Source organism: Phocoena phocoena, chromosome 1, assembly GCF_963924675.1.
Source record: "Phocoena phocoena chromosome 1, mPhoPho1.1, whole genome shotgun sequence".
In the NCBI taxonomy this organism is placed as follows: domain Eukaryota; kingdom Metazoa; phylum Chordata; class Mammalia; order Artiodactyla; family Phocoenidae; genus Phocoena; species Phocoena phocoena.
This window is the reverse complement of record NC_089219.1, coordinates 178,226,059-178,239,478: the sequence shown is the minus strand read 5'-3', so window position 1 is coordinate 178,239,478 and position 13,420 is coordinate 178,226,059. Positions and strand designations below refer to the sequence as shown.

Sequence of the window (13,420 nt, the reverse complement as noted above, 5' to 3'; positions counted from 1 at the left end):
TAGTGAGGCAAATGAACCAGCACATTTTCTGGAGTGAAACTAATATTTATAAAATGCCAACTACATCTGGGCATTGTGTTACATGTTTTAAATAAACATTAATTTTAAGATATATTTAAATTACTTTTTTTAGGAAATCCCCTGGCAGTCCAGTGGTTAGGACTCAGTACTTTCACTGCTGGGGCCCAGGTTCAATCCCTGGTTGGGGAGCTAAGACCCTGCAAACTGTGTGGTGGGGCAAAAAAAAAAAATGTTTTTGTAAGTATTAATTTTTTTAAGTATTATTTTTTAAAAGCATTACTCACAATTTATCCTTTTAATACACAGCGTAAGTTCCTCGTGTTTAATCACATGCTTTAACATATTATAATTTGCTTACCTCTTTAGACTTCAAGTGATTTGTTAGGAGATGCTCCCTAACCAGTCTGTGCTCTTCTATCAGATGAATGACTTCCAGTTCATCTTTTGTGCGCTTCACTTTCTCTACAGCCTCCAGATACTTTAATAATTTCTCAGTCTCCACAGAAAGTGCTTTTTCTTTATACATTTCATGGACCTCTTTCCAGCCCTTTGTAATATATTTGGTAACAATAGCAAGTCCTTTAACAAAATAAAGAATTAAAAAGGCATGTAGGATTATAAGGTAAAGAACAGGACATGTTATGGAGAACGCATTATGTGAAAGGCACACCTAGATACACGGGAGTTTAAACCGACATGCTACTTTCTATGATATGACAAACACATTTAAGCCAATGGAGTCTGCTAATTTTGCCTATTCCCTCATAACTGCTTCAACATGAGACTTTGGAGGAAAAGCTCCAATATCCTAAGTCATTTCGTTACGAAGCTTTTATTTATTTTTTTGAAGCACTAGCATTAGAACCTTTGGTACACAGTGCCTATTTCAGGTCCACAATCTCAGAACTCACAAAAGTACAGATCTACCTCAATTAATCTCATATTCACTTGCCCCTTTAGCTGCTAAATAAATATGCATTTATAAATTGTAGAGATAAGTGGAAGTAGACAGGTAGGTAGGTAATTTGTGATTTTTTTTTTAATAGCTGAGAAAGTATTACAGGCCAAATTTTTTAAAAAGGGAAAATAATGTGTTCATTTCTTCTACAATTCCTTTCAATAGCTGAAAGAGCTTTCAGTTGGGGGGCAGTGAGGAAACCTGGGTTCTAGTTTACATGTTGTCAATAAATGGCTCTGTGATCTTTCTAGGCCTTAGTTTCCACTTCTGTAAAAGGGGGGAAGGGGACAGACTGAATTATTAAATTCCAGGGTCTATGGGGGAATGGTAGGTAAAGTAAATAAATGAACGAGGCCACTGACAGAAGAGAGAATGCCCTGACAAATGTTTTAGTGAAATATTGGCTCACTGCTGCCAGAAAACCATGTTTTCAAAAGAAGGTACAATATGGATTTTTATGTGATGTTGCGAAAGAGTTCATTTTTTTCTAAAATATGGTGCAGGCCAAATAAAATACATCTCTAAGGCAGATTGAGCCTATGTGCTATTTCTGAACTCTAATTTAAATAACTTGATCAAAAGTTAGTACTAACATGCAGGAACTTCTAAATTATCGTGACTCTTGCTATCTTACAGATCTTAGTACAAAATATTACATTGCCTTAAATGAGTTAATGTTTCATGTGAGCATGTTTTCTACTCTTTCCAACTAAAATAAAACTTTCGGGGCTTCCCTGGTGGCGCAGTGGTTACAAATCTGCCTGCTAACACAGGGGACATGGGTTTGAGCCCTGGTCCGGGAAGATCCCACATGCCGCGGAGCAACTAAGCCCATGTGCCACAACTATTGAGGCTGTGCTTTCTAAAACCTGAGTGCCTAGGGCCCGTGCTCCGCAACAGGAGAAGCCACCACAATGAGAAGCCCGTACACTGCAATGGAGAAGCCCCCGCTCACCACAACTAAAGAAAGCCCGTGCGCAGCAACGAAGACCCAACACAGCCAAAAATAAATTAATTTATTTAAAAGAAAAAACTTTCAGAAAGTCTGTCTTCTTATTATTTTTATCTTCCTCAAGTCCTAGAATTGAGTTGGCCACACAGTAGGTACACAATAAACACGTGATTAGTTGAATCACACTTTGAATTGTTTTATCTGTTTAAATACACATTTCAGTCACTTACTTGGTAACTTAAGAGTTTGTTTCCAAACACTAGGCTCTGAGAAGCCTAAAGATCTTCTACACCTAAACATATTGCTATTATTACAAGGTTTCAAGTATGAGTTCTGCCCTCAAAAATCTAGAATTGAAGAATCCTATGTGTGGGACTAAGTTTAGGGAATATCTACTAATTTCTCAATTTATAGACCAAGAATTCAAAACTAGAATAACTATTTGCACAAATTCAGAAACTAATTTTTCCAATTTGAACTAGCACTTAGGCCCACACCACCACATAGTGTCTCAATAGACAAATAAAGCTGGATGCCTACAGCCTCCTCAAACTGGAGCAAAAATTTAAAGAAATTTTTAAAGTTAAAAAAATTAAGCCACGAATATGTTAGGGAAAAAAACCCAGGTAAGTATTTTTATGACTTTAGGTTGGAAATAGCCTTTCTAAACCTAACATAAAATAAAAACGTACTAACAAAGGCAGATAAGTTTGATTACATGAAAATTCCAAACTTCACTGTGCCAGAAACCCCCTCCATCAAAAAACAAAAAGACAAAGAAAAAAAAAATGGGGGAAAAGTCCATACAATGCATATAATAATAAATTATTAATTCCTATACTTGGTATTCCAACTTCTGAGAACAGTGCCCATCTACAGTAGGTGATCAATAAATATTTGTTGAATGAATGTTGACTATAATTATTGCTATTTTTATAATATTAAAAATAGCAACTTGGTAGATAAAAAAAGATACAATATAATCCATGAAAAATATAAATAATCAATAAGCACATGAAAAGTTGAGCTTTTGCCCAAATACATAAATTCAAATAACAAGATAAAATTTTTTACCTATCATTGGCAAAGATTAAAAAACACTAGTAAAGAGTCAGTGTTCAAACGTGTGGAAAGGGGCCCTTTCACACACGTTGTGGATTTAAGCATTACAGAAATTATAGAAACATTTATATTAACCAAGTTTTTTCACTGTAGTTTTTTTTTTTTTTTTTTTTTTTTTGGCGGTACGCGGGCCTCTCACTGTTGTGGCCTCTCCCGTTGTGGAGCAACAGGCTCCGGACGCGCAGGCTCAGCAGCCACGGCTCACGGGCCCAGCCGCTCTGTGGCATGTGGGATCTTCCCGGACCGGGGCACGAACCCGTGTCCCCTGCATCGGCAGGCGGACTCTCAACCACTGCACCACCAGGGAAGCCCCACTGTAGTATTTTTTTAATAGTACAAAAAAACCAGAAGCTACTTAACTGTTATCAGTAAGAGACCAGCTACATAAATTATATTCATATAATGGCACACATGCAATTATTTCTACTGACCTGAAAAAAATCAATATACTTTTAACTGAAATAAAGAAGGTATATAAAATTAAAAAAAAAAAAACATATTTAGGAAAAATCGGGAGTAATATACAACCTATGTATAGTGATTTCTTTTGAAGGGCAGGACTACTTTCTGCATTATATTTTTTTGTATTATCCAGCTACTTTAAAACAAGCATGTAGGGAATTCCCTGGCAGTCCTGTGGTAGGATTCGTGCTTTCACTGCCGAGGGTGCAGGTTCAATCCCAGGTCAGGGAACTAAGATGCCACAAGCTGCGTGTGGAATGAATGAATGAATGAATGAATGAATAAGTAAATAAAACAAGCATGCAATGTCTAATAAAAAATCAAAATAGAAACGTGTTTATATACATAAATGTTTGCAGTAATTTACTGCTTAAACTTCATTTGAAAAAGTCCATTTGTAATTAAAAAAAACAAGGGATAAATTAAGAATTACTGAGGAGATACTATGTATGAAGGTATCATTACACAAGCTATGTGGGAGGGAGGGGAGAGAACCGACACTGCCCTTTACTCCGTGCCAGGAACTGTGGAAGTATTGTAATACACACTATCACATTTAGTCACAATAATTTTAAGAGTTATTCCTTTTCTACCTTTTTTAATAGATGAAGATACAGAAACTCGGAAAGGTTAAGTTACTTGGTGTAAGGACACAAAGTAATAGGTAGAACTGAAATTTGAACCCATCTGAGGGGCTGTCTTTTCAAGTTTCACTTCTGCTGTAAAAAAAAAAAAAGTCAAATTTGGACATGTTCATTTTGTTAAAGTTCACACTTAAAATTATTCCCGTGCAAAAGTTTTTCTTATTTCCCTTCTAAGAAGGACTAAAGAGTCATTGTAGACCCAACTAACTTTTCAAAAGTCTCTTCCCATAGACATAGAAAAACTGCCCCAAGTCACCATGACCCCTGGCTGACCGTGTGGAGACAACTACCACCCTGACTTGTTAAGTTCAGCACTACTTTGGGTGGCCTTTAGGTTCCACGGAACATATGTCCTAGGAAGACAGGGAGGGAGAAAAGGGGCTAAAGCAGTACAGCCTGGCTATCTGCCATCTATTGGCTAGGAGCCGTTTTGATTCCTACAACTTTAATCATATCCATGCTGCTTTCATAGTCCATAATCAAGGGGGTGAGCATTCTAGTTAGCATGGTGACATTTTAAGATTTAGAATATCAAGCTGCAAATCTGTCATTTGATTCTTGATCATTAACGTCTAGGTGTTTAATTCCAGGTTGGCATTAAACATACATGAATTAATCAATGTGTTCTGAGAATTAAAGGCTATTTCTAGAAAATATTACACAACTGTCTTACGTCAAATACAAATTTGCTATTTGTTGGATATTGGCACCTCACCCCCCGCATGAAGATCTTACGCTTACCTTCACTGGAAGGTTTAAGATGCGACAATCTTAACAGATCTTTGTGAGACCAGCCATTTCTTTGTTTATATTTTGTGACAGCCAGGGCAAGGGCCATGCCACCTTTTTCATTGTACCAGTCCGCTACGGCCTTCCGAAGGGCGCGACCCCACATGCCACATTTCATGCTTTCCTTTAGATCTTTCTTAAATTGTATAAAAGTAAAGAGATGTGTAGGAATGCGACAAACTTCAGAAACAGCTTTGAAAGCGGCTTGTTTTGTGCTTATGTCAGAACACTGGGAACAAATGGCGAGGGCAAAGAGCATAGGCTCCTGCTTTGCAGTTCTGCCTTCTTGACTAAATGACTTTATTTCCTGTATCACTTCACATCCTCTGCCATCTTCAATCAATCTAATTAAAGCTTCAGCATTCTCAAGGCCCAACTTCTGTTCTTTGATAGAGTAAGTCCCACCTTCAGAACCAAAACACAAGAACCGCTGCAGCCGATTCATATCAGTGACTTGCCACACATATCCATCTTCAGAATTGGCTATCTGCTTCTCATTCAGCGGCTGCATTTGGTTTACCAATTCCTCCATTTTTTTGTCTTCTAGGAAACTGTCAAAAAGCAAAATGTTATTTTAGCTAGAAACAAGAAAATTCTAAAAAGGAAAATTATTTATTAATCTATGCTTATTGAAATCTGCCATGAAATCTTTTAATTTAAAAATATTTCTTAAGCTCAGTAACTGGTGGTATAACGATCAGAAGCAAAAGCTAAGAAGTCGCATTTTTGAGGTATAGCTTGTTGCTTCAGAGACTGAGCAGGCAGTTCAGCATGGAGTCTACAGGACCAGATGGAGGAGAATACAAGGAGCGGCAATAGCCACTGAATAGGGGGGGGGGGGGCGGGCGGGGCGGGGGCTGACACTCCCTTTACTTCCTGAATAACAGTGTAGACATTTTTGATTGTGTATCCAACATCTGTTCCTCCCTTCCCCCTTGTCTTATCCTCTTTCTGGTAGGAATGCCCTTCAGGGGACATTTCCCAGCCCCAAGGGATGAATCTTGATTGCTCTAAGCCAGTGTTCTCAAACTCTGCGTGCATCAAAATTACTTGAAGTGCTAGTTAAAACACAAGATGATGGGTTCCACCCTCCCCCACACCCGCCCCCAGCCCACCCCGAAGTTTCTTTCATAGTTCAGTATGTCTGGTTGAGGCCTAAGCATTCATACTTATCACAAGTCCCCAGGTGATGCTCTCATTCCTCTTGCCATGTGACTGGTACAGGTATTGGGCAAGTATCACAGCTCCCACCAGTGAGACATAATAAGTCTGCTGGTTATACTTATGAGGTTTTCTTCCTTCTTAAAAAGGAACAGTCCCTTTTCTGCCTTGACGTACTCCTCGGCACGTGATGCCTGAAGTGGTGTCAACTATCTTGAGCCATGGGGGGTGCCACTTTAAGAAGACAAACTAATTTATAAGGATGGAAGCACCAGAAAGAAAAAAAAAAAAAAAAGAAGGAATCTGGGTCATTGATATCAAGTTACTTGTAACTGCCCTACTTAGAAATGTCCTAATATATCATAAGTATATCCTTATTGTTTAAGCCATAGATAAGTTTTCTGTTACCTGTAGCTGAGAGCATGTTAACTGATTAACATCCTGTATCAACCGTGCTCATTTATAGTTTACTTCATCTGTGACTACCCACATTTTCCTCCTTGCATTATCTCTGAAGCTACTAGAACCAGCTGTCTGGCAGCAATATCCCTTTTTCTCCTCCAAAGGGAGTAACCACAATCATCCACTACTTTATCCGTCCACCGCTTCTCTCACTATAGGACAGCTGTTTATCTTCAGGTTTCCTGCCTGGGCCACTACAGTGCACTGGGCTTCTCCCCATGGCAAACAACCAACAAAAAATCCTCAACCAGCATTTACTGCATACTGTGTGTGAGGCGTGAAGGAGATTTCTGTTCCATTAAAAAGATTTTTAAAACTTCTTTTCCTGCCCTCAGGTAAATCACAGTCTATTCGATGAGATAGAAATTTATACATAATACAAAGCAAACTGTAATCAAGTGCTTTAACAGAAAAGTGAATGAGCAGAGGAAGATAAAATAATGCTGTCTCAATAATCCAGGAAGACTGAAAAACTGGCATATCAAGTTTGGGGAGCACATTCCAGGAAGGGGTATATGAAATCTTGCTCTGTGTCTTTAAATTTTAGAAAAGGAACTAAATATACTGCGAAGAAATGTTGACAGGTAAGGTAGTAGCTTAAAGAGGAACACAGGTAAAAGATATTTTGTTCTGAAGATGATACAAGCTTGAGCATGTTTATATACTGTGGGGAAGGCTAAAGACAGAATCCTGGTGAGTATTAACAATTAAAAAATAGCTAAGGAGAAAAGGGCCCTTTAAAGAAGAAACGGAAGGAGGGGCACATAGACTTAAAATCAGGAGACAGTGGTATCGTAGACGCAAGGAAGAGAATTTCACGGAGTGAATGGCTGGTAATGTCAAATGCTCAGCAATCAAGTAAGGCTGAAGTTGGCAACAGGAATGCTGAGGAAAGGCAATCGCAGTCGGGCGCTGCAAGAAACAGCTTGATTCTAGTGAGGTCAGGAGGGCATGCAGCGATGAAGAGACTTCACAGGTAGACTACTCTTGCACGGAAGCAACGTTCTAAAGGGAAGGTAAGAGAGAAGGCAGGAGCTAGAGGAAAAATCTTTTGACCTTTTCAGATGAGAGGACACTGAGGTTGAGGTTCAAACTTCAATTTGGAGAGGTGAAGACAGCAGAGAAAGGGCGTAAGTGAGGGAATGAGATCCCTGAAAGAAGCTTCAGAGCATCCAGGCTGAGACTAGCCCTTGACAGCAGAAGAGGTATCTCCTCCACTAAGGGTGAAGGTTATGGGTAATGATCCTTTTGAGGGAGTCAATGCGGGGAAATTGGGTGAGTTAGGGAGCAATGACAGACTGGGTCTCAGAGCGGGGAACACACAATGGTGCAGAGATAAGTGCTGGGAAGAAAGCCTCACGTTGTGAATGTGACTAAGGGGGACAGTGATTTGCATTGTGCCGGAAACAGCAGTGTCAATATTCCAAATAAAGTGCTGACATAAAGTAGTTTATGTCAGCGCAGGCCTAGGCTTCAGGTGGTGTCAGAGACGAAATGGTCATATTACATTAGTCATTATGGACTGATTTATAGTGACTGAGTACAGCACAGGCTGAAACTCCTGGTGCAGTGGATGTTGCTTTTTCTATGTATTTGTACCCCCTTTTCAATATGGCATTTACCTCTGCCTTTCAATCCAAAAAGGCTAAGAGCCTTCTCAAAGATTGATAACATTAATTGCTAATTCCAGTAGAAATTTTTTGACATTGCTGGCCTCTCCTTTAGATTTAACAAAACACACTCTTTCTGGTGTTACTTCAACCTGGCTATTCCTGCTTATCGGTCATATTTGTTAAATGAATAATTTGTAACCTTTAAAAATTGTATTAAAAAAAAAAGAAGAATATCTGATTTTTGTCCATGGTTCTCACAGGGCTTCACATACCATTTTGGGTTTATATCCGAAAAAAACAAAAACACTAACTCGAAAAGATACATGCACCCAATGTTCATAGCAGCGTTACTTACAATTGCCAAGGTATGGAAGCAACCTTAGTGTCCATCAACAGATGAATGAATAAATAAGATGTGGTATATGCATACACAATGGAATACTACTCAGCTATAAAAAAGAACGAAATTTTGCCATTTGCAGCAACATGGATGGACTTGGAGGGCATTATGCTAAGTGAAATAAGTCAGACAGAGAAAGACAAATACTGTATGGTATCACATGCAGACTCTAAAAAATACAACAAACTGGTGAATAAAACAAAAAAGAAGCGGACTCACAGATACAGAGAACAAACTAGTGGTTACAGTGGGGAGAAGGAAGAGGGAAGGGGAAATATAGGGGTAGAGGCTTAAAAAAAAGGGTTATTATGGGACTATATGAAATCGTATGTGTGAAACTTCTGAAAACTGTAAAGCACTATAGAATTTAAAGAATCTTTTATTCAATTTAAAAAGAGTTAATAAAAAAAAACCTTGAAATATCCTGATTGATGGGAGTATCTTTGTTATGCTAATGAGGCGATTCATCCTGGGTCTTTGGATTGCTTCCAGTTGGGGGTCACCATAAAGACCAATCATCTGATTAGAAGGTTGGAACTTTAGGCCAGATCAACCTCCCAAGAGGGAAGGAAGGCAGGTGACTTACCTCAACCACAGGGTCAATGAATTAATCAATCATGCCTAGTCATGAAACCCCACATACAAACTCTGGACAACAAAGTACAGCGGAGGGACTTCCCTGGTGGTCCAGTGGTAAAGAATCCACCTTGCAATGTAAGGGACATGGGTTTGATCCCTGGTCAGGGAACTAAGCTCCCTTATGCCGCGGGGCAACTAAGCCTGTGCGCCACAACTACTGAGCCCGAGTGCCGCAAACTACAGAGCCCACTGGCTCTGGAACTTGCACGCCACAAGTAGAGAGAGAAAACCCGCATGCCACAACTAGAGAGGTCTGAGTGCCACAATGAAGAGCCCACGCGCCCCAACGAAAGATCCCGCGTGCCTCAAGGAGGATCCCACACGCTGCAACTAAGACCCGATGCAGCCAAAAATAAATAAAATAAAATAAATAAATAATAAATAAATCTTAAAAAAAAAAAAGTTCAGGAGAGACTCCCAGTTGGTGAACACTGATGTGCTGGGGCTGTGATGTGCCAGGATTCTACAAACAGAAGGAATCTCTCTCCTGCCTCCAGATTTTGGCCTGAGCGGGTCTTCCATTTGGCTGTGCCTGAGTTGCATCCTTTATAATAAAACTGTAATCAAAGGATGGTGCTTTTAGGGAGTTGAGTCACTCCAGTGAATTACTGACGCTGAGCGCATTGTGGGAAGCCTAGCTGGGTGGACTGGGACCTTATTTGAAGCTGTTGTCTGAAGTAAGGGCAATCTGTTTGGGATCCTGCCCTTTCACTTGGGAGATCTGATGCTAACTCTGGAACTGAACTGAGTTGATCTCAAAATACAGACACCAAAGCTCTAAGTGACAAAAGAAAAAAACCGATAGACTGGACTTCATCAGAATTTAAAACTGTGTTTCAAGACACCACAAAGCAAGCAAAAAAGACATCCCATGGAATGGGAGAAAATAGTTGCAAATCATACATATGATAAGGAATTTGTGTCTATAATATATAAAGAACTCATAACTAAATAATAAAATGATAAATAACCCAATTAAAAAATAGGCAAAGAACCTATATAGGTATGCCTTCAAAGAAGGTATACAAATGGCCAACAAACACAAAAATGGATGCTGAATATCATTGGTCATCAGGGAAATGCAAATCAAAACTGCAATGAGCTACCACTTCACACCTACTAGAATGGCAATAATCAAAATGACAATAATAAGTGTTGGCGAGGATTTGGAGAAATTAGAACCTTCATATACTGCTAGTGGAATGTAAAATGTTGCATCATATGATATCTTTATATTTAACCTTTTGAGGACCTGCTAGATTGTTCTCCAAAGTGGTAAAGGGTTTCTTTAGGGGTGATGAAAATGTTCTGAAATTAGATAGTGGTGACGGTTACACAACTCTGTGAATATACTAAAACCCACTGAATGTGATGTGTGAATTCTATCTCAAAAATCTGTTATTAAAAAAAATTAAAAATTGGCTAGGTGAAATATATTTGGAAAGTTATTTAAATAGATAAGCATTTAAGTGATATTTAACCCTACATTTTTTATATTTGTCTTTAGAAAGAAATTTGAGATACACAGACATACATATACAGGACCTTAATTTCTTCCTTCCCCAAATGTTATCATCACCCTTCTCAAAGCTTAAGCTCCAGTGTCAGTGGTTTAGAAGGCAGCTGGGCAGTGAGTGAGGTCAAAGCCTGGTCATCAATTAATCCACTCCTGAATAATCAAGTGTTGTAAATCCAGATTAACAAACAAACAAACAAAAGATAGTTACTTCTTCTTTCAGTTGGCCTGACCTGTTCGGTGCTCTTAAAGCAACACCCCTCCAAGGAAATGTAATACAGCTAAAGTTGTATTAAACGTCTATAAATCAAAATTTTGAGAGGAAATCAAACAGATCACAATATCATTAAAAACACGGCCACACTCTGAAATTGGTTGTGGATATTTTATACATTGCCCACTTCTCTTTTCCCTAATTTTGAATGCAAAACCAGTGAATGGCAGTAATACACAGTATGCAATAGCACTAGTTCTTCTTCTTATTCGCTGGAACTAGAACATCTATAGTAACGTTTAACAGTGCTAATAATATATTACTTCTAAGGATTCCTACATTCTTCTTGAATGTTCACATCTAAATATCTTTCCCAAGTCTCTTGATTATTTGTCACTTGAAAAGGCTCCCTTTCATCCCAAGAGGTCAAACAAGTTTGCAGCTTATTCCTTTTTAAATGGAGTCAAAGCTGACTTACATCTATGAGAGCAAGACAGTTTGAAAGAAACAATACTGTAAACACGGGGGGTCACAAATTCATATAGCTGTATCACTCAGACTGGTAAACGGACATGAGCGAATCAAGTCAAGGGTGATGCAATAAAAAGTGGTGAAGGGGCTTCCCTGGTGGCGCAGTGGTTGAGAGTCCGCCTGCCGATGCAGGGGACACGGGTTCGTGCCCCGGCCCGGGAGGATCCCACACGCCTCGGAGCGGCTGGGCCCGTGAGCCATGGCCGCTGAGCCTGCGCATCTGGAGCCTGTGCTCTGCAACAGGAGAGGCCACAACAGTGAGAGGCCCGCGTACCGCAAAAAAAAAAAAAAAGTGGTTAGGAACTGGAGCAGACATGACAGCATGACATCCTGAAGGAATACACCTTTTAGCCAACTGGCCGTCATGTAGTTTGGGCCTCATATTGCCAGATCTTCTCATTTTTCTCAAAAACTCAGAAATCTGGATTTTTAGGTGACCTCTTAGGATTAAATGTTAACAACATAAAGAAATTTGACACCCCCCCATTCTGATTACTTATAGGTTGTTTTAAGGGCTAAACTTTCAGTTTGGTCTTTCTACAATAGGCACCATGTTCAGTTGGGTATCAGATGTTACTTTTAATGTATTCAATAGTTACTTAGCACCAAAAACACTTTCAAGTTCACAGCAATATTGCAGATTAAGAAAATACGGCAAATTCCTGCAAACAGCTTTGGGCTCTGATGACACTCATTCTAGGCATGGTTCATAAGGAAATAAGGCTAGACTCCTGTGCCACACAGACTTTCCCATTTAAGTATATTTAACAGAACAGATACCTCTCCCGCCCCCCACCAGCTTGAAGACACAGTCTCCCAGGGGCAAACTTCAAGAAAGTTTCCAAAAAAAATATTTTTTTTTAATCTAACCCCTGACATACACTTTGTCTTCTACTCCATAATATAACCACGGCTGTTTTCATATAAAAGTTGTGCCGCTGTTTCTCTCAGTAAAATGTATCATGTTTATTTCGTAGCTTCACATAATCCTGCAGGACAAGGTTCCCTTATTGCAGGGCACAGGTCCTCCTGCTTGAGAAGCAAAGAATCCGAGTTTTACCAAGTAAAGCTTTTTTTTTTTCTGGAAGCCAAGGGCCCTTCTTGGAAGTCAGAGCTTTAAGGAGTGATGCATAAACACTACTACTCTGAAAGATTTTAGTTTTAACATTACTATTGTGCAAGGGCTTGGTGAATGAGGTTTCGTGATTTAGTGAAGACAGCCATTTTTGGTTTAACGCATCTTTTAGTCTTAAGATTACAAATATTTTCAGATGAACACACTGCCTTTTTCAACCTCATGTGCCTTGGAGGCATCGCGCGCCTTTACACTTGTCTATCAGCCCCACCGACGACAGGACGGATCGTCTCCTGTCCCTCGTCATTCCCTCCAGGACAAATTTCGTCCTCGGTCTTCTCACAAAGATCCTTCTTCCCGAAGCCCAGAGGCAGGGCAACGCCTCTCGGCGCAGCAGCGGCGGGAGGAGGAAAAGGAGGAGGAGAAGGAGGGGGAGGAGGAAAGCGGGCCCCTGGGACGCCGGCCTGCGGGAAGCTCCGCAAGTACAAGCGGGAACGATCCCCGCTTCGGGAAGGGCCCGGCTCAGCAGAGGTGTAGGTCTAACCACCCAGGACGGCAGAGCACAGAGGCGCGGAGGGAGACTGGTCGGCGCAGCGTCTGCTCCGGCCTCGGCCGCGGGGATGCGGGGTGAGGGCCACGGAGGACCGGCCGGACCCAGGCGCCGCTCAGACCGCACAAAGGGCCCCGGCCAGCCGACCGCTCGCGGTGTCCTCACCTGTGCCCGGCGGCCGATCCTCCGAAGCCGCCGCGCCACCGGGAGAAGCGCTGCGCCACGCCGCCGAAAAACGACGCGCGTCAGCCTGAGAGGTGGCGCCTGCTGCGACTCCGCCGCCCGGGTCTCCCGGTTCGGTTCCCGGGAAC

General features: G+C 40.7%; 1 protein-coding gene across 2 annotated transcripts in view; it reads right to left on the bottom strand.

Annotated features, from left to right (window-relative positions):
* RO60 (Ro60, Y RNA binding protein) overlaps positions 1 to 13,420 on the bottom strand; it is a 24,480-nt gene extending 11,060 nt beyond the window's left edge. Inside the window, exons 1-3 of one of the 2 annotated variants that reach the window (XM_065873536.1) lie at positions 13,275 to 13,420; positions 4,901 to 5,499; positions 380 to 600 (exon numbers count right to left, since the gene is read on the bottom strand). In XM_065873536.1, the coding sequence (XP_065729608.1) occupies positions 380 to 600; positions 4,901 to 5,480 (801 nt within the window). In that variant the 5' untranslated portion in view covers positions 5,481 to 5,499; positions 13,275 to 13,420. Of the gene's footprint in view, positions 1 to 379; positions 601 to 4,900; positions 5,500 to 13,274 lie in introns of those variants that run through there. The other variant, XM_065873545.1, reaches the window with a different exon arrangement.